Source organism: Pectinophora gossypiella, chromosome 20, assembly GCF_024362695.1.
Source record: "Pectinophora gossypiella chromosome 20, ilPecGoss1.1, whole genome shotgun sequence".
Taxonomy (NCBI): Eukaryota; Metazoa; Arthropoda; class Insecta; order Lepidoptera; family Gelechiidae; genus Pectinophora; species Pectinophora gossypiella.
The window spans coordinates 10,924,779-10,952,560 of NC_065423.1; the positions used below are offsets into that span (position 1 = coordinate 10,924,779).

The following is a 27,782-nucleotide window of genomic DNA, read 5'->3' on the forward strand; positions in this document are numbered from 1 at the left end:
TTATTCAATACAGAGTTAATGTAAGTAATTCATGTAAATTAATTTCAATTTATTTGCTATAGTTATCTGTTTGAGATAAAAATATGATTCTTTGCAAACTTTGATGTACATGTAAGTACTGTTTTATTGCAAAGGTTTTTCTTAGTTAATAGGCGTACTTTCAACATTCTATGTATATACGTCCCACTGTTGGACACAGGCCTCCTCTCAATGAGCCGGAGGGGGTACGGAGCATACTCCACCAGGCTATATGGCTCGCGACAACAACACTTCATTACCCCGACACTGACCCCGCCGGCGTGGTCGACGATTTCCCTCATTCAGCGCTTATCGCTGTCGCCTCTCTGGGGTCGATTAATTGATTTCAGAGACGTCGCCCTGAGACTAGGTTCGCGCCCAACTGGGCACCCTCAGGTCTATTGCCTGATTTTTTTTTATACCTGGTGATAGCCCTCAGCGCTCCCCATTGTCCGGCCAAGTAGTGTATGCCTTGTGACAAATCTACAAATTCAAATTCAAAAATGTCTTTATTCAATTTGATTATTCATATTCATAATTTATTGGTAATAATTCGTATTACATGTCAAGATAAAAATTAGTCACATTACAATATTAAAAATTAAAATAAAATTGTTACATCAATACATTCATACAAATAATGTACCTACACAATATTTGAACTGTACTGTCCAGTACCTAATTATCTAAATTACAAATTAATAAATTCATCGTAACTGTAGAACGTGTGCTCAAGAAGCCAACGTTTGAGTCGCGATTTAAAACAAGGTATAGACGGTGCGTCAGTGACGTGTGTCGGCAGTTTATTGTACACCGACGGGCCCATGACGTGGGTCAGCCGATCGGACTTTGCGAGTCTGTGACGAACACCTACCAGTCTATCACCACTCCGCAGGTTGCGTCCATGCACCTCCCTAGCCGTTATGTATTCGTCTAGGTTACAGCGCACATAAGTGGCTACCTGCAGCACGACTATGGACGGCAGTGTCAGGATACCCAGATTACATTTTGAATCGTTAATGTTTACATAAAGAACGTCTCATCCGCCTAAAACTACTGCAGCTTCTCGGAGTAGAGCCGAAGAAAAGTAGCTGCAAGAAAAACCTCGGCACAGGGCCCTAGACATTAAAATAAATACATGTTGTTATACAATTTAAATCGGACCTGTCAAATCATCAGGTTAGATAAGCGGACCCTGTGGAAAACGGGATAACACTAGGGGATACTATTCAGTAATTTGGCTGCCTAATATCGGTTCTCAGACAGTTAATCCCATGCTATCATATCTTTTAGCCAAGTCATGTTGAAAAAATGTCTATACAGGGTGTTAGTAACACCGTAACGGATACTGAGGGGGATGATTCAGACCATGATTCTGAGTTGATATCAAGTGGATTGTCCTGTCGGAAAATTCATGAAAATTTTAGTGCTTTTTTAAATTTATTTTCCGTTCCATACTTTTGCGACGAAAATTCCACTTGATATCAACTCAGAATCATGGCCTGAATCAACCCTCAAAGTTTTCGTTACGATGTCACTTAACACCCTGTATAGTGTACTGCATCCGCCATGCGACGCATTTGATTGACGACATCTGCCCATGGGGGACCGCATAAACATCATGGCGGATATGGTGTCATGATAGGGAAACACGTTCAACCATAGTAATAACATTTGAACCTACTCAAACTAAAAATAAAGAGCGCCGGTCTTCTTCTATCGTGTGGGTTGTGAGGTGGATTACCAACGCCATCAACCCTGACAGGGTTACTATTGGGGTTACTACTATACATCAGTATGTAGTATCCTGGACCAACGGCTTAACGTGGCTTCCAAAGCACGGATCATCTTACTTTCAGACGATCAGGTGATCAGTCTGTAATGTCCTCACCAAACTAGGGACCATAAAGTATTTTTTGTGATATGTCTCCACTGGGATTCGAACCCAGGACCACGGAGGTCGCTATTATTACTTACTATGCCTTCCTATGCTAATAGAATCTCAAGCACTCAACATATCGACCGTTTCTCAAAAATTTTATAATATACTGCGATCTATCGCAACGTTTTTGTCTATGACGAGGGACTATAGTTCAAGGACGTGGAATCTTCAATATAACTACTATGCGAGTAGATATTTTCATTAATAACGCACGTGTTAGATTTATTGAGCAAACATGTCACGTAATATTGTACCTTCGCGGAATGTTACTCCGGTATTAAGAAGATTCATTTCTAAATGCTGATTTTAAACATTCTTATTATTTGGCTACTTAAAAGTTTTCTGATAGGTATTTTAAACATTACAAACGCTTATTTTATACGTTTTAAAATATTTAATTTTCTCGAGAAAGCTTTAAAAGAAAAAAAAGAAACATTTCTCTTTATTAATTTCCACGTGACATTTTGCGCAGTGACGTCACGTTTTTTTTTGTTTTGGTTTTCCCCGAAGGGTAAGGCAAAGGGAACTATGCCCATACAGCCATGTCTGACGTATTTTTTTTCCTGATGATTAATGAAATGATGAAAGGTGATGATGATGAAACCTAAGCCCCCACCCTCGGAGTAGACTCCTACTCCGAACCCCAAACGAATTAACTCAAAAGTCCGCATAAACTTTTGAGTTATGAAGCGGCTTCCCGGCACGAAGCGAAAATAGGCAGATACACTTTGTTTATTGAATACTCCAATATAATAACACTCGCGAATGTCTTCCGACTAACTTAATGCGATCATTAACCATAAAACACCACTTCGTATTAATTATTTAGATTACTCAATGAAGAAAGCAACTGTCCCGTTCCCGTTTCCCGCCGAAAAACCGCAGTGACGTCATATTTCAATAAACAAAGAAACTGTCGAACTAGCTACTTCAAATTACTGGAAACCTGACAGGTAGTGTTTGTTTATTTCGTGAAATGTGACGTCACATGATGCTCAATCATGGCCGCCCGTGTTTCGGGTCTTGTAATACACAGATAAATATCGCATTCTCATCTTGTAAACGTAAAATATTTAAAAATGACCTTAGTTGTTTTGTAGTAACTTGTAGCTCTGTTCACCCCGGTAGGTATTACGGACGTGAATCTGTAGTGTTGATGACGTCATAATGGCGGCAGCAAGACCAGTCGCGTGTGGTGACTCACGCGCAAGTATTTACATACGCGACACCATACTAAACCAAAATACCGGAAGGGCACAATTATACCGGTTCACAATTATACCCCCTTCGGTAGTATTCGCTTCGGTGTCACTAGCACACTATTTTTTTTTATTAAGATGGGTTTGCTCTTGACTTCGTTATTATCATTGTACTCTTTTGTCGCTAATGTAAATGGCTTTATGTGGGTGTCTTGTGAAAAGTTTCTAAGGTGGACTGCTTTTTTTTTTAAGAACGTCTGGGGCTCTGCACAGAGAATTTTCTTGCAGTTTCTTTTCCCCGGCTATGCAGGTTGTGAGAAGCTGCAGTAGTTTTAGGCGGAGTAGTTCGTTATGTAAAAAATGACGATTCAAAATGTAACTATGTTATCTATTGAATAAAGATATATTTGAACTTTGAATTTGACTGGTAAAGAATAAATATCGAAGATTCAATCGCGTTCAGTTATTTATATACCGGGTGAGAGCACGCAGCGCTTCCCATTTGTTCGGACGAGTAGTTCATGCGTATAAGTAAAAAAAAAGTTGTTTATCCTTTCGATCCCGAAGGGATTCTTTTCTTTCTAAAATGATGGTCCATTATATGGGCGATAATGGGCTGCTCTATCACCGTAACATAAAATCACCACAATTGGGGTAGTCAGAGGTACATCCATAGCAAGATGAACTAAGTACCCACACCTCACCGAGCTTTCAGTTAGACCAACGTGATAGGTATCGCGGTAGGCCGGTCATAGGATGGGTGACCACAAAAAGAAAGTTTTCATCTCGAGCTCCTCCGTGCTTCGGAAGGCACGTTAAGCCGTTGGTCCCGGCTGCATTAGCAGTTGTTAATAACCACCAATCCGCACTGGGCCCGCGTGGTGGTTTAAGGCCCGATCTCCCTATTCATCCATAGGGAGGGCCCGTGCCCCAGCAGTGGGGACGTTAATGGGCTGGTGATAGGTATCGCCGTCTATAATGGTGGAGCCAACTCTGTTAGTGAAAATTGCACTTATGATAAATTAATAACTCATTTGTGCAAGTCCGTTACCGGGGTTCGAACCGGCGATCCCCGATTGAGAAACAAGCGGGTGTACCAGACCACAGTGATTATCACAAGGTGTATCATGATCATGCATATTAGGACTTTGTATCAAAAGTTACGATTACATGTTGTATATTATCCACCTCTTTCCTTTTCCGCGAGAAAGAGAAAGACAGATGCAACTTGCACTTTCCAATATACTATTAAACAACGGTAAAGAGTGAAAGTGCTGTAATCCGTAACCAATATAGTACCCGCTAATTAATCACGCTATTATCGTCCATATTGTCGCACATATAGAGTTCTATTTCCATCATCATTAATGGCTATTTGTCAATAGGTGTTGTTGTTACTTTTTTTTTTTAAGTGATGGTGGCTCAGTCGGAAGTGGTTTTGAGTCTGGTTTGGAGAGGTCGTAAGTTTGATTCAATATGTGACATATTTTAGTAAGCAGTTCATCATCATCAGCCCATTAGCGTCCCCACTGCTGGGGCACGGGCCTTCCCTATGGATGGATAGGGAGATCGGGCCTTAAACCAGCACGCGGGCCCAGTGCGGATTGATGGTTATTAACGACTGCTAATGCAGCCGGGACCAACGGCTTAACGTGCCTTCCAAAGCACGGAGGAGCTCGGGATGAAAACTTTTTTTTTGTGGTCACCCATCCTATGACCGGCCTTTGCGAAAGTTGCTTTCCTTCAACAATCGCAGACCGAGCGCGTTTACCGCTGCGCCACCGAACTCCTCCTCAGTAAGCAGTTAATTTTTATATTTTATTTTGTATCATTTTTTTATATTTTGTCTCTTCTTCTCCTCTTCTAATCCTTTTATCCCCTGTTGGGGTGTAGGGCTCGAATAACAGATCTCCACTCCTCGAGTTCTTTTGCAGTCTTCTCTTGCTCCCATGACATGCCGAGAGTTCTTAACTCCCGGTCAATCGAGCATCGCCAGTAGAGAACGCAATCCCGACGCGAGATCGCAAATTCAAGATCCCGCTGGATTAAAAAATATCTATAAAATAAAGTAAAATAAAAATTAAAGTAAAATAATAATTAGTAGTATTAGTATTATAATTGATTTTTTAGTAGTAATTATTTTAGTTTTTTTATTGTGGAAATATCAATCCCGCGAGATCCCGATTATTTCGGGATCATATAAGAATTTAGAGTTAGGATGGCTGAAAACGATGAATATTACTTGTTTGTAATAGTGAGGTTAATTAAAACAAAATATTTTTTGAAAGAAAACAAAAACCTTACTCTTCAACTATAAACTAACTAAATAATTAAGTTTTCTTTGGAAATTAGCATAATCAAAACAAAAAGTATAACTCAAGGAGATACGTCCAATCCCGTCAATCTCGAATAGGATTTAGATTAGAATAGAAATAGTTTATTATAAAAGGGCGCCACACACAAAAAAAGACAACAACATCATATCAAATTTTCACTAAAACAATTACAAAAAAAGCAAGACGGATGTTTGTCGAAATGATCATAAGGTGGTGGTGGACGTCCTGAGATAAAGCACTCAGCACAAGTCGCGGCGTAAACCACGACGCTGGTATTATGTGGACCCTGTTGGGTGACGCACGAACATCGTGTTCCATAAACATGTGTTAATGGTGTACATACATTATAATATAATACCAAATTACTTTAATAGATTTAGATTTCGTCATATTATGCTTCGGGATTCTTCTTCTTGTCGTTTCGATGGCATTAGATGGCTTCGGGATTGATCTGGAAATTTTAATAGAGATCTCGAGGGATCGGAATTGTATTCTCTAATCGCCAGGTCTCTTTGGGCCGCCCCTTTTTATATATTTTGTAGTGAAAAATAAATTGTAACACCACAGAATAAAGAATAACTATTACTACTGCGGCACGATGGGTGGTGATGGAGTCCCGACGTGCCGGCAGAGTAGTGGGATGATTGGTAATAACGACGACAAAATAACGTATTAAATTCAGCAGGAATATCCAGTTTATTAACAACACTTCACAAAGAAATTGTTACGATGCTTAGATATAAGATCAAATCCAAAATTAGAGGGCACGGCCAGAGCTAAACAGTATAATATATTTATGTTGTTCTTATGAAGGTCGGGGATGCAATGGGTCAGCGTAAAAATGAAAGGAAATGCAGAATGGAATGAGAATTTCGAAATTTAAAATGATTGACGGGCAGAAAGAAAGGCCAGTATGTGCGGAGTTTGTACTCTGCTACACTACTACCCTGGCCTTTCTTTAAAACATTATGGACCGGGTCGCGGTAGCGTGCGTTTCTTTATCCTATGACAGAAGCTAAAAAATACATTTCTCTTGATCAATACAGTCACGTTCAGCGGATATGCAATCGATTCCCGCTCTGACCTTTCAATCAATACAGGTTAACGACACTATGATATCTTAACACAATAAAGTAGGTAAACAAAGCTATTATTAGATATGGGGGTAGATAGACGTTATTACTAATAATTATTATCAATATTAATAATTAATACACATACATACACATACATAAACTCACGCCCGTAATCCCAAATGGGGTGGGCAGAGCCACAAGTAATCAAAGACAACTTGCAGCCACTGTTGATACGAAGAATAATTAATATTAATAATTAAATAAATAAATACTATTAGATTATTACGCATTGCAAATGTAGGTACTGATTCCAGTGCGGTCACGAATACTAATATGTATACACTTTGAAACCATGTCACATTAACTTTTTTGACGAATTAAACCGTAAGTATCATTAAATGTCAAATATGATAGTGCGAAAGGGTTCTAAAGTGGGTACATGATATTGCTCATGACTGTACACACCGTCTAATTGTATTTTTAAGTTATACCTGTCATTTTCTTATCCACTGAAAAGGAAAGGGACGGCCAATCCACAGGCATAACATTTATGAAACACACTTGCAGATTTAAAAAACCCTCCCATTTTTTTATATTGGCCAAAACCATGATAAACCAGGATGAACCTTATGGTGATAAGGGATCAGTCTATCGCCCATAACATAAGTCCATCATGTTAGAGGATACTACCCCTCTGTCGGATTATGTTTGATGAGGTGTGTGTGACGTCTAGGGCCCTGTGCCGAGGTTTTTCTTGCAGCTTCTTTTCCCCGGCTATACAGGTTCTGAGAAGCTACAGCAGTTTTAGGCGGATAAGACGTTTGTTATGTAAAAATTGACGATTCAAAGTGTAACTATGTTACATATAAAGATATTTTTGAATTTGTCTGTGGGATGTTGTTGTTATGTTTTTGTGTATGCTAATATATTTTTTTATAAAGAGAAATATAAAGTATATGGTATTTTTCTTCTTTGCGAGTCGATGGCGATCGAAACTAAATTTTTGCTGACCAATAATTGGCCACGCTTACGGCATTGTCAGTGGCTTCGTACAGGTCTTGGTATGGTATTGTAGGGTATGTATATCGAGTCACATCGCAGCGACAAACGCCGACATTACTAAAGGGACGTGCTCGAAGACCCAACGGGGATCATGAATATTATATTGAAAAGCTCGCACAACTGCTGACCTTTATATCGAACTTCGTATTACCCACATAAATGGGGTATATCGACAAAATCATTTTGTGATCCCTAGTTTGGTTAGGACATTACAGGATGATCACCTGATTGTCCGAAAGTAAGATGATCCGTGCTTCGGAAGGCACGTTAAGCCGTTGGTCCCGGTTACCATTTACGTAAGTGAGTAATCGTACATGAGTCATGACAGGGGCCTTTGGCGGCTCAATCATAATCCTGACACCAGGATTGATCACAAAGAAACACCCAATTTTACTCCTCTAACGCGAATTAGCGGAGGTGTTTTGGACAATCGCCAATTCCCCAATTGTTTGTTACAATTTCCAAGTAGCTAGGCCTCGTGCGAACTTCACATCAATAACATGTACCGGCTAAATATTAGCGTGAAGTTGGCACCGTGCTTTGAACGATGCAAAGAAATATCGACCTTATTGTCTCTGTTTTGTGAAACAATGACAGTGAAATACATTACCGTATTCCGTTTGTAAACACGAATGGGGGCGTCGAACTCGTGCATAAATAAATATAATCTAATCTTTTTTTTGATCAAGAACCTTGATTTTGAACGATTGGACACGAGCTAAGGTTAAACAAACGAAATACACACACGTCGTAATCATCATAGCTTGACTTAAACCGTAGTGTCCCTGCTTCGAATCCCGGCTCGGGCTCTAAACCGGTGAATTTGACTTGATAGTTCTTCTCTTCTATCGTGTGGGTTGTAAGGTGGAGTACCAACCTCGTGCAAGGTCATTATTGAGCCGCCAAAGGCCCCTGACATGGCTCATTTGACGACTACGTACTTACACGGATCATCTTACTTTCGGACAATCAGGTGATCAGTCTGTAATGTCCAAACCAAACTAGGGATCACAAAGTGATTTTTGTGATATGTTCCCACCAGGATTTGAACCCCTGGATCGTGAGTCCAACGCTTAAACCACTGGACCACGGACATCATTTTAAGTTATTCATGTTTTTTTTTTTTAAAAGCCTGGCTTGATCGAGGTGATCTCATTTTTACAGTATTAACAGTTTTTTTTTACAGAATCAATAGACAATACTGCTGGGCAGCATCAACTTATGGTTTCGACGGTACCTATTGTAGGTTTGCAGAGACAATCGTGGATAGCATTCACAACTTGGCCGGCCAAATTGGAACCGCGGGCTCTTACCCTCAACGCCAGCAATCGCCAGTGCCCACCAAATTAAGAGACAGTTGCCTTTTTATCAACTTTCCAATTGTTGCAGCCCAAAAGACCCTCCAGATATTCAATATCGAAATGAAATCCAAGATGAAGGCTCACACCATGACAGAGGACGTCGTGTTCTGGAAGTGGATCTCTCTGAACACTCTAGCGCTGGTGACGAAGATGTCGGTGTACCATTGGTCCATGGAGGGAGACTCGACGCCCGTGAAGATGTTCGACCGGCATTCTTCACTCGCCGACTGCCAGATCATCAACTACCGCACTGATCCGAAGCAGCAGTGGTTGCTGCTTGTCGGTAAGTTGTCCAAAACTTTAAAGTCGTAAGACCAAAAGTTCTTTTGAAATCCCAACCCCATTTCGAACTATTGTGTCTGGAAATTTCGGCGGTCTTTCTATAAGCGCGATTCGGGTATAGAATTGCATCGCACAAGTATACGCCCTAAGATCTATGGACGATCGCTAATGTCCTAAATCCTAATAGACCTTAATATGCCGAGTCGACTGAGCCGTTTGTATAACTTGTTGTGGTCCTTATGTTGCTCTGGTCTTCTGAGGGTTAGTCACTTTGAGCACATCTTTAACACCAATATAGAAGACTTAGAGACCAATATTTGACAGACTTGTTTGGCACGCCGCACTTACTATTATGTGCGCAACATTAGGAAACCACTGCCCTATTTTTCCCATAAAAGTAGCATGAAGAATGCTACACCGACAAGAGCGTGGCTCTTAAATTAGTGATGTGAAGAGACGAATTGATTCAATGTGGTGTTTTTAGACCCCCTATTTGTGTGCAATAGATTTGATTTGATTTAAATACATGAAATGTGTGTTTTCTCACAGGTATCTCAGCGCAACAGAACCGCGTTGTGGGCGCTATGCAGCTGTACTCTGTGGAGCGTAAGTGCTCTCAGCCGATCGAGGGCCACGCTGCGTCCTTCGCCACCTTCAAAGCCGAGGGCAACGCGGAGCCTTCCACGCTGTTCTGCTTCGCCGTACGCACCGCGCAGGGTGGCAAGCTTCATATCATCGGTAAGGTTTATGCCTTCTACGGTCAGGAACATTAAAACCCACATAACATAACCAGCCTATATACGTCCCACTGCTGGGCACAAGCCTCCCCTCAAACAACCAGAGGGGGTATGGAGCATACTCCATCACGCTGCTCCACTGCGGTTTGGTTGAGGTGTTTTTACGGCTAATAGCCGGGACCAACGGCTTAACGTGCCCTCCGAAGCACTAAAACCCAACCTAAGTAAAATAGAGACCGATATGGCTCTTAAGGACATTCTGGCCGATGGTCATTCTAGGAGATACATGGATATTCTGGGACGTCGACACTCTGCGCCATTGTCATTTTGGGATTTGGCCTTTTTGGATATGGTCAATCCTAGATATGGATCTTCATCCTCTGGTCATTTTGTTGTTTGGATATTATGAACTTAAAGGCCACTGGGCATGGGAGCGCGCGCCATGGGTGCGAGTTTGTCGTCGTAGACAAGCATTATGTTAATTTACCAAATCAGGCGCATTGGATTAGAGCTGTAAATCGCAACTGTTGTTGAATAAATAAAAAATAAAATAAAAATAATTTAAATTTGAGTTGTAGGTTTTTTTTAAATTTTGTTTTATATTAGTATTAATTTAATTTTGAAATATTTTTTACGCGTATGTATGAGTATCTAAATAATATTATACATTGACTATCTCTCGTAAATAGGTCAGCTGGAAGAAATCCCTTTGTTAAGAGATAAGTTTACCTGCACTGTCTGTTGTCTTTGTATGTTCCTAGTGTCTGTTTTATTGTGTACAAATGAATAAATACCTTCGCTTCTTCCAACAGAGGTCGGCCAAACGCCAGCGGGTAACCAGCCGTTCCCGAAGAAAGCAGTGGACGTCTTCTTCCCCGCGGAGGCTCAGAACGACTTCCCCGTTGCCATGCAGGTGTCGCCCAAGTATGACGTCATCTACCTCATCACCAAATACGGCTACATCCACATGTACGACATCGAGACCGGGACGTGTATCTACATGAATAGGATCTCGTCAGACACCATTTTTGTCACCGCGCCGCACGAAGCCAGCGGCGGGATTATCGGTGAGTACTTTTATTATTTTTATTTTTAAACATAACATATAACTCCCGGCAAACTTCTTGAGTATCGAGTGTCGTAGTGGGGGAAAGTTCGCGCACGTACACTTCCGTGCAAAAAAAAATAACATATGATTATTTTCTTAACAAAAAAAAACAATTATTATATTATTTAATTATGTAAATAAAACTAAACTTAAATTATATTATTATATTTAATAAAAAAACTAATCGCCAGGTAAGTATGATATTCCTTCCATGAGGTTGAAACCAGCAATACCAGAGCTAGTGCTAGGTTTTGGATCTGTAGACATAGACCTCGTGCTAGTAACTAATTCTTAAACTTAAACAAATGAGCAATAACAAAAAAAAATAACAAAAGAGCTATAAAAAAAACATGACAGTTTCACTGCACGCAAGTGTATTCGGGAGTCAAAGGGACGAAAACAAGAGTGCGCGGGGGAAGTATCGACTGATCTCCCAATAGCCGGTCGATGCGGGACTCACCCGCCCCCGCGCCCCGTACCGCACCACCAAAGAGATCTAAAATTCGGTTGTGCGCAGTCAAGGTCGATGCTCAAGAAGTTTGCCGGGACCTATACTAATATATAGACTATACATGGTGCTAGTCACATCGTAACGAAAACTTTGAGGGATGATTCAGACCATGATTCTAAGTTGATATCAAGTGGAATTTCCTGTCGCAACATTCATGAAAATTTTAGTTTTTTTTTTTATTTTTTTCAGTCCCATATTGTGTTTTAAGCTGCATAGAACCCACATCTAAAATAAATAAATAAAAATTACTAATTATTAAAAATATCAATGTACAATATCAATAAAAAGTTATTCGCACCTTTTGCAATTGGGTTGTGTACTAGGTTCCAGATAAATTATGAAATTCTGATTACTAAATAAAGACAGACCTAAAACTAACGAAAAACGCTTTCTTTTTTCTATTTAACTTATTTATGAATTTTAATTAACAAAAACGTAATAATAAGTCTGACATTTTATAACGGTTTTCTATGACGTCATAGTGTGCTTTTCTTACAAATTCCATAGTAATTTCGTGTTTTGACGTTTAGTAAAAAGTAACTGATTTGACTAGTTGGAAACTAGCCTATTGGTTTGACACAGAATCCAATAATTTGTAACCTGAACTGTAATAACTGTTGATGTTCCAAATAAATAAATATTTAAAATGTCATCATCATCAATTTTAGAGTCACGCTCTTGTCGGTGTAGCATTTTCCATTCCAGCCTATCAAAGGCCAATTCCTTGACTTCCCCATAAGACACGACGTTAACCTTTTCTTTAATCTGTTCCATGTAAGCTCTTCTTGGTCTTCCCCTTCCTCTCTTTCCTTCTAGCTTTCCTTCTATGATGTTTTTAATGAATTCGTCGTGTCTTATTAGGTGTCCAATCATCTTGCCTCTTCTGTCCTCAATAATTCTCAGTATTTGTCTCTTTTCTCTTCTCTTTTTTCTCTTTTTTCTTATTTATAATGTATTTATATTTATTTATTTATGTATTTGTATTTATTTTTATTTTTTATTTGTATGTAAATGTATTTAATTTTTTTTATTCATAAGCTCACGACTATATCCCATTTGGGGTAGTCAAAGGTACTATTATCGCAAGATGAACTAAGTACCCACACCTCACCGAGCTTTCTGTTACATCAACCCAAAGACCAAAATATATCTAGCATATTGTATTTAGACTTTATTTAGTCAAAAATTGATGCGATATGGTTCTTTCTTGTGGGTTAATGACCGAACTCGCCAAAGATGCAAGGATATCATTTGGACGATCAGGGGGGTTAAAATGGCCACATCGAAGCAATTCATCTAAAAAAGCAATGTTGCAATTTCGACACAAATCGCTTTGGCTAAAAATACCAGATACGTAATTTTTTCAACCCCCTTCCAGGCGTGAACCGCAAAGGGCAGGTGCTATCAGTGACGGTGGAAGAGGACTCGATCGTGGCGTACATCAACACGGTGCTGCAGAACCCCGAGCTGGCGCTGCGGCTGGCGGTGCGCAACAACCTCGCCGGCGCGGAGGAGCTGTTCGTGAGGAAGTTCAACATGCTGTTCACCAACGGACAGTACGGCGAGGCGGCCAAGGTACATCTATCGTGTGGCTCCTGTAAATACAGGGTGTTAGTGAACGGCCTCCGTGGTCCAGTGGTTCAGCGTTGGGCTCACGATCCGGAGCCCAACACTCAGTATTCGGTGTCACTTCTTCTTCTATCGTGTGGGTTGTGAGGTGAATTACCAACCTCATCAACCCTGGTGTCGGGGTTACTATTGAGCCGCCAAAGGCCCCTGACATGGCTCATGTAACGACTACGTACATCAGTAAGTAGTAACCGGGACCAACGGCTTAACGTGTCTTCCGAAGCACGGATTATCTTACTTTCGGGTAATCTATGTTACTTGATGAAGAAAGCTGAAATGTATTTATTTACAATCCCGTAATTTAGTGTCTACCAATTTCATTCATCACGAGGTTGGAAGAAATTGCTGTTTAGCAATAAAGTATGTATGTATGTATGTATGTATGTATGTGTGTATGTAGTAAGTAGAATGTCGAACTATGTTATCTACTGAATATTTACGTGCAATGAAGTGTATTCAAATTCAAAAATATCTTTATTCAGTAGGTAACATAGTTACACTTTGAATCGTCAATTTTTACATAACGAACGTCTCATCCGCGTAAAACTATTGCAGCTTCTCACAACCCTGTATAGCCGGGGAAAAGAAGCTGCAAGAAAAACCTCGGAACAGGGCCCTAGACGTTCTTTAAAAAAAGTAAACATAAAATATTGGTATACAATTGAGTAATTTAGCTGCCTAATATCAGTTCTATTGTATTGTGTATGACCACCCTTGAGTAGTTTATTGTTCTGTTCAGGTAGCAGCGATGGCGCCGCGCGGTATCCTGCGCACCCCGCAGACGATCCAGCGCTTCCAGCAAGTGCCGACGCAGCCGGGGCAGACCTCCCCACTGCTGCAGTACTTCGGGATACTGCTCGACCAGGCGCAGCTCAACAAGTTTGAGTCCCTCGAGCTGTGCAGACCCGTGCTCTTGCAAGGTCAGCTCAACTAGCTTGTATCTTTCGCGGTCTAGTGGTCAGGGGACCTGGGTTCGCCGTTGGGTTGTGAGGTCTATGACCGGCCTCATCAACCCTGGTGTCAGTGACGACTACTGTCATAAATACTTAAGTAAATAGTAGCCGGGACCGACTGTTTAACGTGCCCTCCGAGGCACGGATCATCTGACGTTCGGACAATCGGGTGATGAGCCTGAGTGAAAAGTGTTTTTTGTGGTATGTCCCTAACTAGTCAAATCATTTACTTTTTATTAAACGTGAAACACTAAATTACTGTGGATTTTTTACGAAAAATCACGCTGTGATGTCATAGAAAAACGTGATAAAATGTCGAATTTATTGTTACGTTTTTCTTGATTAAAAATCGAAAAGAAAATGTTTTTCGTTAGTTTTGGATCTGTCTTTATTTAGTAATCAGAATTTCATAATTTATCTTGAAAGTAGTACACGACCCAATACAGGTGCTCACTTGTGAACTTAGTAAAGTTGAACGAGAAACAGTAAGTAAGTTTACGAAAAGAGTATTCTTATTAACTATTTTCCAAAAATACATTAACTGCAATACCCTGTAACATTTATACTATAAATTGGAGGTATGAAGAAACACGGCTTTAGTATTGTACATATACAAGGTGTTCAGAGGGAAATCCACAATCCAGAGATCCTGTCCACGTTGGGGTTGTTAGTGCCGGTAGACGGTCGCAAAGCCAGGCGGCCCCCGCGCATATTCGTGTTGCCCACCGCGCGCACCAACATCGGCAGATATGCTCCAGTAGCGCACGCACTTAGGACCATCAACGATATTTCTCAGCAGTGTACTGACATCGACCTATTTACGTGTTCGTTGACGGAATTCACGGAGTTAGTTATTAAATTCTTTAGTTAGGTACTAATGATATAATTGCATTACATAGTCGAATTGGGACTGCCTGTAATGTCTATGTAATTTGTGTTAATAAATAAATAACAATAATCTATATGATTAAAACACATAATAACGGGTTCTTATATGGGAGTCTCATATCCCTGATTTAAACGCGGTAAGAACCCGTTATTATGTGTTTTAATTATGATAATAACCGCGTATACTTAAAACAATGTAATAATCTATGTAACTTCGTGTTTTTTTTAGGTCGCAAGCAACTCCTGGAGAAATGGCTGAAGGAGGAGAAGTTGGAGTGCTCCGAGGAGCTGGGAGACTTGGTGAAGCAGGTGGACCCCACGCTGGCGCTGTCGGTGTACCTGCGGGCCAACGTGGCAAGCAAGGTCATACAGTGCTTCGCGGAGACTGGCCAGTTCCAGAAGATCGTGCTCTATGCTAAGAAGGTAACCAGCGCTTTTTTTTGATGTGACTTAATGTTTATCTAAGAGAATAGAATAGAATAGAAATTTATTGCAAGTCACAAGTTATACAAGGTGTTGTAATAAATATGCGTACATGTGACGCCCTGCTAGGGCACAGCAAACAATAGGGGCAACTAGTTGCCGATTACTTAAAAATAATAACAATAAAAAAGGAATCTATAACATATCTTAAATCTATTTTAAGGAACTTTACACTTAAATTAATAACCAATAATACCAATTTATTTAGAGCAATTGAAGCATAACTACCTACTATATATATTTATTTATATCATCATTAAAAAATTCTGTAATATTATAATAACATTTACTAATAAGGAATGTTTTTAGACTATTAGAGAATAAATTAACTTTTTCAGTACTTTTTATTTTATTCGGTAGATGGTTGTATATTTTTATTCTAATTATTTTAGAGAAAGCTCGGTGAAGTGTGGGTACTAAGTTCATCTTGCGATGACTATGCCAATTGAGATACAGTCGTGAGTTAAAGTTATTTCCCAGACAGCTGTGGTCAATACAATTCAATTATTTATTGCATTCCATGTAGTATAATGGGGTGTTACATAGGCATAGGAACTATAACATGGACCCTGTAGGGTACAGCAACGTTGAAGGGAAGAGAGGAAGTGTGTATTAAAATCAAAACTTATCATTTAAAATTCGTCTTGTGGTGGTGGTCTAGTGGATAGAGCGTTGGGCTCACGATCTAGAGGTCCGGGTTCGATTCCCCATGGGGACATTATCGAAATCAGTTTGTGGGACTACTTGAATCACCTAATTGTCCGAAAAAGTAAGACGATTCCGTGCTTCGGAGAATACGTTAAGTCCGTTAGTTGTAAAAAAACCACCTCCACCAACCCGTAGTGGAGCGGCTCGGTGGTGTATGCTCTATACTCCTCCGGTTGATTGAGGGAGGCCTGTACCCAACATTAGGACGTATATAGGCTATTTATGTTATGTTATTATTATTATATTTATTTATTTCAAGAAACATGACTCATATGTGTTAATAAGCTTATTCTAAATGTTAGTAGCCTTATGTAATATTAGATGCTATGACATGCAAGTCACAATCTCTACGCAGATACATAAATGTTTGTGTATGTTCCCCAGGTGGGGTACACGCCGGACTACATATTCCTGCTGCGGTCGGTGATGCGCACGAGTCCCGAGCAGGGCGCGGGCTTCGCCGGCATGCTGGTGGCGGAGGACCCACCCCTCGCGGACATCAATCAGATCGTCGACGTCTTCATGGAGCAGAACATGGTACTTATTTATTTTATTTATTACTAACGACCCGCCCCGGCTTCGCTCGGGTGTAATGCTGAGGAAAAAATTAAATTATTTTTACGACATCACATTCTTCTTAAGAATAAGAATAAAATAAATTTATTGCCAGTAACAGATCACATCACACACACACGACAACACATCACACACATTAAAAACCTCAAAAATAACAGTATTTCTCAACTATTTAATGGATGTTATTATACATATAAACCTTCCTCTTTAACCACTCTATCTATTAAAGATCTATACATTTATTTTATGTTATGTAGCCTACAGCTCACTTGATTCCCTGAATCGGCGGCATTGTGCAAATTATTCATAATAATTGGGCAAATTTCAGGTGCAGCAATGTACGGCGTTCTTGCTCGACGCGTTGAAGAATAATCGTCCTGAAGAGGGGCCTTTACAGACTAGGTATGATGGCGCACTTTCATTGGCTAAATTTATTTTAAGTTGTACCTGTCATTTTCTTATCCGTCGAAAACGAAACTGATAGATGATTGACAGGCGTTAATTTTATAATGAACGAGTGAAAACCCATTCGGTCAAATAGGCATCTCGCTCATATGCAACGTTTGAAGCTTGGTATATGAAAACCAGGTATGCTCAAAAGTGACAGCTAGCATTTCAAGGTTAGCCCAGCTGACAGTCATCTCACTCACAGTTGCCATTTAAAAAAAAAATACCCACGACTATTGTAACACTTAAAAAAAACAAATAAAAGAGAAGGTGCAGGTCGTGTCGTATCGGGAGGTGAAGGTTTTGGCGGGAAGAAGAGAGGAATGGCGGTTACTCCACCGACAAGAGCGCAGCTCTTAAATAGAGAGAGAGATTGTAACACTTACGTCGTCAAACGGACGTTAGGGGTCTGCATGACAACCGCGCCGCGCGCGGTGCGAATTATATTGAGCGCTTCGACCAATAAACGATACGAATGCTATCTACGTAGATAGCTGTAGAAACGGCTATTGGTCGAAGGCCTCGATATAATTCGCGCCGCGCGCGGCGCGGTTGCCGTTCAGAGCCTACTAGTTTTCTTACACCATGGTTTGAAGTGTGCTATTAATTTAAAGTATTTCCTGTGTGTGCAATAACGTATTTGTTATGGTCTCTCCTACCGAGAAACTGTGAAAGGCATACTTACAATACAAGGAATAAAAATAAAATTGTTATTCAAAATTCTAGATTAAGTAAATTCATCTTTTTTGGGGTTGTGTATACGTCTTTACAATAAAATACCAGATAATATTTTAAAGGAGAATGGGCGAATCTGGTCCAAGAACCTCCACTGATGAGACTTATATGTAATGAAAGCTTATGCTTTCCCTATGATTCTGGCAAAGTTCTATCAGATTCTATCCCGGGGTTCTTTTTTTACGGCCATGTTTGTCCTGGCTAAAAATGTGATAAAATACAGTGGGTGCTAAAATCGGCTCAAGATTTGTTGCTGGATAACTAAGTCTACATAAATAATTATGTATCATATTGTATATCATTTTAAAGAGGATCTTTTCCAGAATCCGAAACATAAAAAAAAAACAAAAAAAAATCTTTATGTAAGCGAATTATAGTCAATTTACTTCTGCAGCGCCATTGTTTCTCGGTAGCTAAGTTCAAGTTTCATGCCTTTTACCCCTTCCAAAAGTATCTTACCGATTTTTTTTATATTGCTTCCTGAATTTGATCTGAGTGATAATAACAAGAAAAATAAATATACACCTCTCCGATAGAGACCGCCTAAGCTATTGCCTATTGCAAGAAATCGTCATCATTAGCAAGTCATTACGGTACTTATTGCATATAAGCTTATCAGCAACTTGGAACTTGGTCCAAGAACCTCCACTGATGAGACTTGCATGTAATGATAGCTTATACTTGTCCTATGATTCTGGCAAAGTTCTATCAAACTCTGTCCTAGGGTTTTTTACGGCCATGTTTGTCCTGAGTGTAAATACAGTAGAGGACTGCAAAATCACCTCAGGATTTGTTGTCGAAAAACTATTTAACTAAGTCTATATACATAATTATATATCATAATGTATATCAATTTTAAAGGGGAAGGTTATCAGAATCAGAAACACAAATAAAAAAAAATGCATTATGTAAACGACTTTTAGCCAACTCACGTCCGTAGCACCATTTTTCTCAGCAGCTACGTACGAGTTTCGCGCCTTCCAACCTTTCCAAAGGAGTCCAATCATTTTTTCCTTCTGTCAGGTTAAGAATGCAATATCAGAAGAAGGAAAAAATTATTAGACTTCTTTGGAAAGGTTGGATGGCGCGAAACTCGTACGTAGCTGCTGAGAAAAATGGTGCTACGGACGTGAGTTGGCTAAAAGTCGTTTACATAATGCATTTTTTTATTTGTGTTTCTGATTCTGATAACCTTCCCCTTTAAAATTGATATACATTATGATATATAATTATGTATATAGACTTAATTAAATAGTTTTTCGACAACAAATCCTGAGGTGATTTTGCAGTCCTCTACTGTATTTACACTCAGGACAAACATGGCCGTAAAAAAACCCTAGGACAGAGTTTGATAGAACTTTGCCAGAATCATAGGACAAGTATAAGCTATCATTACATGCAAGTCTCATCAGTGGAGGTTCTTGGACCAAGTTCCAAGTTGCTGATAAGCTTATATGCAATACCGTAATGACTTGCTAATGATGACGATTTCTTGCAATAGGCAATAGCTTAGGCGGTCTCTATCGGAGAGGTGTATATTTATTTTTCTTGTTATTATCACTCAGATCAAATTCAGGAAGCAATATAAAAAAAATCGGTAAGATACTTTTGGAAGGGGTAAAAGGCATGAAACTTGAACTTAGCTACCGAGAAACAATGGCGCTGCAGAAGTAAATTGACTATAATTCGCTTACATAAAGATTTTTTTTTGTTTTTTTTTTATGTTTCGGATTCTGGAAAAGATCCTCTTTAAAATGATATACAATATGATACATAATTATTTATGTAGACTTAGTTATCCAGCAACAAATCTTGAGCCGATTTTAGCACCCACTGTATTTTATCACATTTTTAGCCAGGACAAACATGGCCGTAAAAAAAGAACCCCGGGATAGAATCTGATAGAACTTTGCCAGAATCATAGGGAAAGCATAAGCTTTCATTACATATAAGTCTCATCAGTGGAGGTTCTTGGACCAAGTTTCATACAAAAGTGCCCATTGTCATTTGTCAGAAAATAAATTTAAAGCTCGTGTGAAGCTTACTTTATGTAAAAAAGCTTATTATAAGATTAATGACTACTTAAATGATAAAAATGTCTGGTATTGAATATGTTCCTCTAGTTATTAAATAACTTATAATGTATTTATTTATTTATTTATTTTATATTTGGGAGACCAACAGCTCTTAACAACTATAGCAAAAAGAAAATCATACTTAAAAACTAAGCCAATAACAGGTTTCCACCTATATAAAACAGTATAAAAATATTAAAACTTAAAACTTAAGCGCACTGCAAAGTATACCCTCATGGGTTTTTAAAATATGTGTTGCTGTTGCAGTTTCTTGTCATTTCTTCTCCTCAGCCATAACACCTTGCGAAATGACGTAAATTCAAATATGTTACATTGACCTTCAACAAGTTTATCCATGATATAAATATATCCATGATATAAGTTGAATAAATGATTCTGATTTCTGGTTGATTGTCAGGCTGCTGGAGATGAACCTGATGTCGGCCCCGCAAGTGGCGGACGCGATCCTGGGGAACGCGATGTTCACGCACTACGACCGCGCGCACGTGGCGCAGCTGTGCGAGAAGGCGGGGCTGCTGCAGCGCGCGCTCGAGCACTACACCGACCTCTACGACATCAAGCGCGCCGTCGTAAGCATCGCCACTGCATACCAATTCATTTATTCGCGAATTCTTATCGTGTGGGTTGTGAGGTGGAATACCAGCCTCATCTAGCATCAGGCTCATTATTGAGCCGCCAAACGCCCCTGACATGGCTCATGTATCGAATACTCACTTTCATCAGTAAATAGCATAGGGGATCATCTTACTTTCGGACAATCAGATGATCAGCCTGTAATGTCCTAACCAAACTAGGGATCACAAGAAAAAATTGTGATATTTCCCCACCGGGATTCGAACCCGGGACCTCCAAATCGTGAGCCTAACGCTCTACCACTGGACCACGGAGACCGTTGCATACATTTGCTTGAACTGGTAAATGTGTTAGTTACAAACTAACACACTTTCACACAAACACATAAACACACATAGCATTTTTTGTCATCATCATCATCATCAATTTGAGAGTCACGCTCTTGTCGGTGTAGCATTTTCCATTCCAGTCTATCAAATGCCAATTCCTTGACTTCCCTATAAGACACGACGTTAACCTTTTTTTTAATCTGTTCCATGTAAGCTCTTCTCGGTCTTCCCCTTTCTCTCTTTCCTTCTAGCTTTCTTTCTATGATGTTTTTAATGAATTCGTCGTGTCTTATTAGGTGTCCAATCATCTTGCCTCTTCTGTCCTCAATAATTCTCAGTATTTGTCTCTTTTCCCTTACTCTTACTAGCATTTTTTGTACTCCAAATGAATACGTACTATTAAACAATGTTAGTTCAATACAGTACGAACATTAATATGTATACACTTTGGTACCATGTCACATTAACTTTTTTGACAAATTGAACTGTAAGTCTCACTAAATGTCAAATATGTTAGTGCGACAGAGTCTTAGTGGGTACATTATATTGCTCATGACTGTTCAAAAGCCCGTGTTGTGACAAAGGCATCATCGTGTATCAGTCGATTAGGCCGATCGATTTTGTTCGATATCTAACAGTACAAACGGTACTTTCCAGGTCCACACACACCTCCTCTCCGCCGAATGGCTGGTGAACTACTTCGGCTCTCTCTCCGTGGAAGACTCTCTGGAATGCCTCAAGGCGATGCTGCAAGCGAACATCAGACAGAACCTCCAGATTTGCGTACAAATCGCCACCAAGTACCACGAGCAACTGACTACCAAAGCGCTCATAGAACTCTTCGAGAGCTTCAAGACGTATGAGGGGCTGTTTTACTTCCTCGGCTCCATTGTCAACTTCAGTCAAGATCCTGAGGTCCACTTCAAGTATATTCAGGTGAGTGACGATGTCTGTTTATTTGTTTGTTTTATAAATGTTTATTGGCCCCGATTCCTGCAGACTTCTCCTAATTTTATTATTTTATTCTTTATTACTTTAATACCGTAGTATTGCCACTGTTTAATATTCACTTTTGGTAGTTGAAGTGTCACTGGTCGAGACGGAATTTCAACTGATTTTTCTAGCGGAACTATTGAACATTTCATCCGAATGAAGATTGTCTATGATAGAATATAAAATAAAATTGAATAAATAATTTTGTTAATAAAATATTAAACCTTTTGCGATAGAATTAGAGTGGATAATTACGTAAAAATAGGTACCAGTCCTATGGGTCAGGATCCTTATCACAAACATACGAGAGGGGTAATCAGGATCCTTAACACACAGATCAAAGGTTAGTTAGTTTATAAGTACATAGATTGGGAAGGCACCGTCTCCCAAGACACAGGTTCGCCTAGTTTGGGAGACAGGGTTTCAATGCATAATGTATAAACTTATTTCAATAAACATTCATCATCATCATCAGCCCATTAACGTCCCCACTGCGGGGGCACGGGCCTTCCCTATGGATGGATAAGGAGATCGGGCCTTAAACCATCACGCGGGCCCAGTGCGGATTGATGGTTATTAACGACTGCTAATGCAGCCGGGACCAACGGCTTACCGTGCCTTCCGAAGCACGGAGGAGTTCGAGATGTTTTTTTTGTGGTCACCCATCCTATGCCCGGCCTTTGCGAAAGTTGCTTAACTTCAACAATCGCAGACCGAGCGCGTTTACCGCTGCGCCACCGAGCTCCTCAATAAACGTTATTATTATTGTATTATTATTATGTCGCAGGCCGCGTGTAAGACCGGCCAGATCAAGGAAGTGGAGCGCATCTGCCGCGAGTCCAACTGCTACAACGCGGAGCGCGTCAAGAACTTCCTGAAGGAGGCGAAGCTGCCTGACCAGCTGCCGCTGATCATCGTGTGCGACCGGTTCGACTTCGTGCACGACCTCGTGCTCTATCTCTACAGGAACAGCCTGCAGAAGTACATCGAGATCTACGTACAAAAGGTCAGTACGTGGATAATTAAGTCTGATAAACAAGGTCTATAAACAAGCCTCTCAATAATGGCTTCCGTGATCCAGCGGCTGAGCGTTGGGCTCACGATCCGGAGGATTCGAATCCCGGTGGGGACATGTCACAAAAATCACAAAATCGCGGTTTGGTTACACTGCAACCTACGGAGATAGGTTGTCTGCGACCTGGTGACCCCATCGCTGGCATAAAAACTGCATCGGCTTCTCTGCCGAAACACCGATGTCCACAGCCTGATAGAGCGATTGTGGTATTTCTAACATTATTGGGCAATATCATATTCAAAAATATAATTATTCAGTAGGTAACATGTTACACTTTGAATTGACATTTTTTTACATAACGAACGTCTCATCCGCCTAAAATTGCAGCTTCTCACAACCTGTATAGCTGGGGAAAAGAAACTGCAAGGAAAACTTCGGCACAGAATTCTAGACGTTCTTAAAAGAAACATGGTTAAGTTCAATTTGATACGACCCGCTACCTGTCCCCCCGCAGGTGAACCCGTCCCGCCTACCGGTGGTGGTGGGCGGTCTCCTGGACGTGGACTGCGCCGAGGACATCATCAAGAACCTCATCCTGGTGGTGCGCGGGCAGTTCTCCACTGATGAGCTCGTCGCCGAAGTCGAGAAGAGGAACAGGTAACAATACCCATCACTACATAGTATAAAACAAAGTCGCTTTCTCTGTCCTTATATCCCTATGTACGCTTAAATCTTTAAAACTACGCAACGGATTTTGATGTGGTTTTTTTTAATAGATAGAGTAATTCAAGAGGAAGGTTTATATGTATAATAACATCCATTAAATACTGAAGAAATACTATTATTTTTGAGGTTTTTAATGTGATGTCGTCATTTCATTTTTTCCTCAGCATTACACCCGAGCGAAGCCGGGACGGGTCGCTAGTTGACATACAATAAACAGTATTACCATAGAATAAGGTATAATACGTATAGAACGGCGACTCTTCGCTCCCCACCAGCGGCTGAGCTAGGTTTACCTCACCCCCCTCGGTCTTACTTTAGTCTTCAATCGTATGGGCGTCAGACGTCACACACACAGATGCGTGTGTGTGTACGATAACGTCAATGTGTAGTGTCTGTGTTATAAGAGCATAGCACATGGAATAATACTATGTATAGAACAGCAACTCCATCCCCACCAGCGTTTGAGCTAGGTTTACCTCACCCCCTTCGAACACAGTTTAGACTTGAATCGTATGATGTCAGACGTCACACACACAGATGCGTATGTACGATAACGACAATGTGTAGTGTCTGTGTAATACGAGACGATACGTACAGGTAGACAAGACGGGCCGGATAGAAAATTCCACTCGATGTCAACTCAGAATCATGCTCTGAATCATCCCTCAAAGTTTTCGTTACGATGTCACTACACCTTATATAATACGCTTACCAAACTACAAAAAAGCCATGTGCTAACACCCGTATACCAAGATTTCAACTGGAAACACAAACTGAACCACTGTTGGGCACAGGCCCCCCTCAATCAACCGGAGGGGGTATAGAGCATACTCCACTGCAGGTTGGTGGAGGTGTTTTATGGCTAATGGCCGGGACCAACGGCTTAACGTCTCCTCCAATGCACGGAATCATCTTACGTTTTCAGTCGTTCAGGTGAAACTAGGGATCACAAGGGAGTTTTTGTGACTTGTCCCCACCGGGATTCCGGGACCTCCGGATCGTGAGGACAACGCTGAAGTACTGGACGGACACGGAGGCCGTACGGTCACGAGCATTAATATGTATACACTTTGGTACCATGTCACATTAACTTTTTTAACAAATTGAACTGTAAGTCTCACTAAATGTCAAATATGTTAGTGCGACAGAGTCCTAAAGTGGGTACATTATATTGCTCATGACTGTACACACAGTAGAGTGACTATTAAAATGTATGTTTTGCCTTTAGGTTGAAGTTGCTGCTGCCGTGGCTGGAGACCCGCGTTCACGACGGCTGCACGGAGCCCGCCACACACAACGCGCTCGCCAAGATATACATCGACTCCAACAACAACCCCGAGCGGTTCCTCAAGGAGAACCAATGGTAAGATAAGCCTAGTAGGCCAGTATGGAGTATGGTAGTCGCAACTGATTCGAAACTGACTCATTGCGTTGCTTTTCAGTTGCTACTGCAATTAGGGCTTCTCGATGTTTAGCATCAGGCACAGTTAAGCCAACGTTACGCAGGCCTTAAACCATCCCGCGGGCCCAGTGCGGATTGATGGTTATTAACGACTGCTAATGCAGCCGGGACCAGCGGCTTAACGTGCCTTGCGAAGCACGGAGGAGCTCGAGATGAAAACTTTTTTTTGTGCTCACCCATCCTATGACCGGCCTTTGCGAAAGTTGCTTAACTTCAACAATCGCAGACCGAGCGCGTTTACCGCTGCGCCACCGAGCTCCTCGAAAAAAGTATTTTTCGTGAGCGTAGCCTGGAAAGTCCCTCATTGTAATGGACATGGCCCACCCAGGTACGACTCTCGCGTGGTCGGGCGCTACTGCGAGAAGCGCGACCCTCACCTGGCGTGCGTGGCGTACGAGCGCGGGCAGTGCGACCGCGAGCTCATCGCCGTGTGCAACGACAACTCGCTGTTTAAGACGCAGGCGCGCTACCTCGTGCGCAGGCGCGACCAGGACCTATGGCTCGAGGTGCTCAGCGAAGCCAACCCCTACAAGAGGCAGCTGATTGACCAGGTGAGTGATTCTTTATTGAAACTCATCATCATTAGGCGATGTTTTTTTTCCCTGCAAATTATAGTGAACAAGACGACCTTTTATTATACTGTCGCGGAGCTCCGTGCGTTGTAAAGTTTATTGACGAGTGGAGTGCAAAGTTGACGTATGGACTATTTGCTCATAGTTGTATGGCGCGCGTCTTTCGTCTATTCCGGACGGTAGACGGCGATACGGCTCACCACTAATCACGGTGGTCTAACAGAAACCTCGGTTCATCTTGCGAGGGTATCTCCGACTACAGGTTGTGAGAAGCTGCAGTAGTTTTAGGCGGATGAGACGTTCCTTATGTAAAAATTGGCGATTCAAAGTGTACCTATTATTACCTACTGAATAAAGATATTTTTGAATTTGAACTACTCCAAATGGGATATAGTCGTGAGTCTATGTTATGTAATACTCATATATACAGCGTATTAGTGATACCGAACGAATACTTTGAAGGATAATTCATGTTATCAAATATCAAAAGTATGGAACTTAAAATAGTCATAGTCAAAAGAAATAGAGAAAACAAAATTTCACGAATTATCCGACAAGAAATTCTACTTGATATCAACTCTGAATCATCCTCCTCAGTATTCGGTGCGGTTTCACTAACACCCTGTATAATACTTGGTTCCCTCAGGTGGTACAAACAGCCCTCTCGGAGACGCAAGACCCAGAGGACATCAGCGTGACAGTGAAGGCGTTTATGACGGCCGACCTGCCCAACGAGCTGATCGAACTGCTCGAGAAGATCGTGCTCGACAACTCGGTCTTCTCGGACCACCGGAACCTGCAGAACTTGCTTATTTTGACAGGTGAGCTGGCTTCTTTTGTTCTCTTTTGACCACAAAGTGACTTGTGATATTTCCCCACCGGGATTCGAACCCGAAACCTCCGAATTGTGAGCCCAACGCTTAACCAGTTGAGCTGAGTAATTAATTTATTAATTATTAAACAACTCCACCAAGCCATGAGCCATGTTAGGGGCCTTTGGCGGCTCAGTAGTAACCCTGACACCAGATGGATTGGTAATCCACCTCACAACCCACACGATAGAAGAAAAACTCGACCAACCCACAGTGGAGCATTCGGCTTCCGCCTTCGATACGGCTTCCGTTAGGAAATCATAATAAAAGTACAAATGGGTCTTATGTACTAAACAATCACTGAACATACATACATAAACTCACGTCTATTTCCCACCGGGGTAAGCAGAGACCATGGAATCCTATTTGCTTCGATCCTGATATCAACTCAGAATCATGGTCTGAATCATCATCCCTCAAAGTTTTCGGAACAATATCACTAACCACTGCGTCTTCTCGTAGCGATCAAGGCGGACCGGTCCCGCGTGATGGAGTACATCAACCGGCTGGACAACTACGACGCGCCCGACATCGCAAACATCGCCATCAACAACGAGCTCTACGAGGAGGCCTTCGCGATCTTCAAGAAGTTCGATGTCAACACCTCTGCTATACAGGTCAGCTTTTTTATTTTTATTTATTTATTTTCTTATAAAAACAATGTTACAAACACTGGCATCCAGAAATCAGTAAACCCTCAAAAGTTTGTCTCGATGCCTGCTCCTCGCAACACATCGCAATGGTTTCCTTATTATTATTAATAGCCCTCGATGTCCCACTGCAGGGCAAAGACCGCTCTTCCTTTCGTCCACTATGGTCCAGTGGACTGAATGTAGTTAAACAAAAAAAATCTATAAGTGTCTGCATGGTTAAAAGGCCACATCGACGCAATTCATCTAAAAAACCAATATTGCAATTTGACATTTGCACATAAAAATGCAACTGATTAACAAGTCCAAGGACAGGAGACTGACCGAAAATTCCCGATGTGTATTAAATATTGACACCAACATTCTTCAGCAGCTACTTGACAAGGGACTCCAAGATATAGCCTTCTATATAATATCGGCACACGCCATCTTCCGGTTACTGG

The 27,782-nt window shown here is 41.0% G+C and overlaps 1 protein-coding gene across 2 annotated transcripts in view; it reads left to right on the top strand.

Moving 5' to 3' along the window:
* The window catches only part of LOC126376188 (clathrin heavy chain), a 47,748-nt gene that overhangs the window by 5,823 nt on the left and 14,143 nt on the right, over window positions 1-27,782 (top strand). The window contains exons 4-19 of one of the 2 annotated variants that reach the window (XM_050023411.1): window positions 9,023-9,277; window positions 9,826-10,014; window positions 10,826-11,080; window positions 13,011-13,207; window positions 14,001-14,181; window positions 15,332-15,525; window positions 16,678-16,830; window positions 17,198-17,271; window positions 20,545-20,716; window positions 21,707-21,985; window positions 22,830-23,048; window positions 23,572-23,714; window positions 25,012-25,146; window positions 25,574-25,796; window positions 26,464-26,638; window positions 27,152-27,306. In XM_050023411.1, coding sequence (XP_049879368.1) covers window positions 9,023-9,277; window positions 9,826-10,014; window positions 10,826-11,080; window positions 13,011-13,207; window positions 14,001-14,181; window positions 15,332-15,525; window positions 16,678-16,830; window positions 17,198-17,271; window positions 20,545-20,716; window positions 21,707-21,985; window positions 22,830-23,048; window positions 23,572-23,714; window positions 25,012-25,146; window positions 25,574-25,796; window positions 26,464-26,638; window positions 27,152-27,306 — 2,999 coding nt within the window. Of the gene's footprint in view, window positions 1-9,018; window positions 9,278-9,825; window positions 10,015-10,825; window positions 11,081-13,010; window positions 13,208-14,000; window positions 14,182-15,331; window positions 15,526-16,677; window positions 16,831-17,197; window positions 17,272-20,544; window positions 20,717-21,706; window positions 21,986-22,829; window positions 23,049-23,571; window positions 23,715-25,011; window positions 25,147-25,573; window positions 25,797-26,463; window positions 26,639-27,151; window positions 27,307-27,782 lie in introns of both variants that reach the window. The other variant, XM_050023410.1, reaches the window with a different exon arrangement.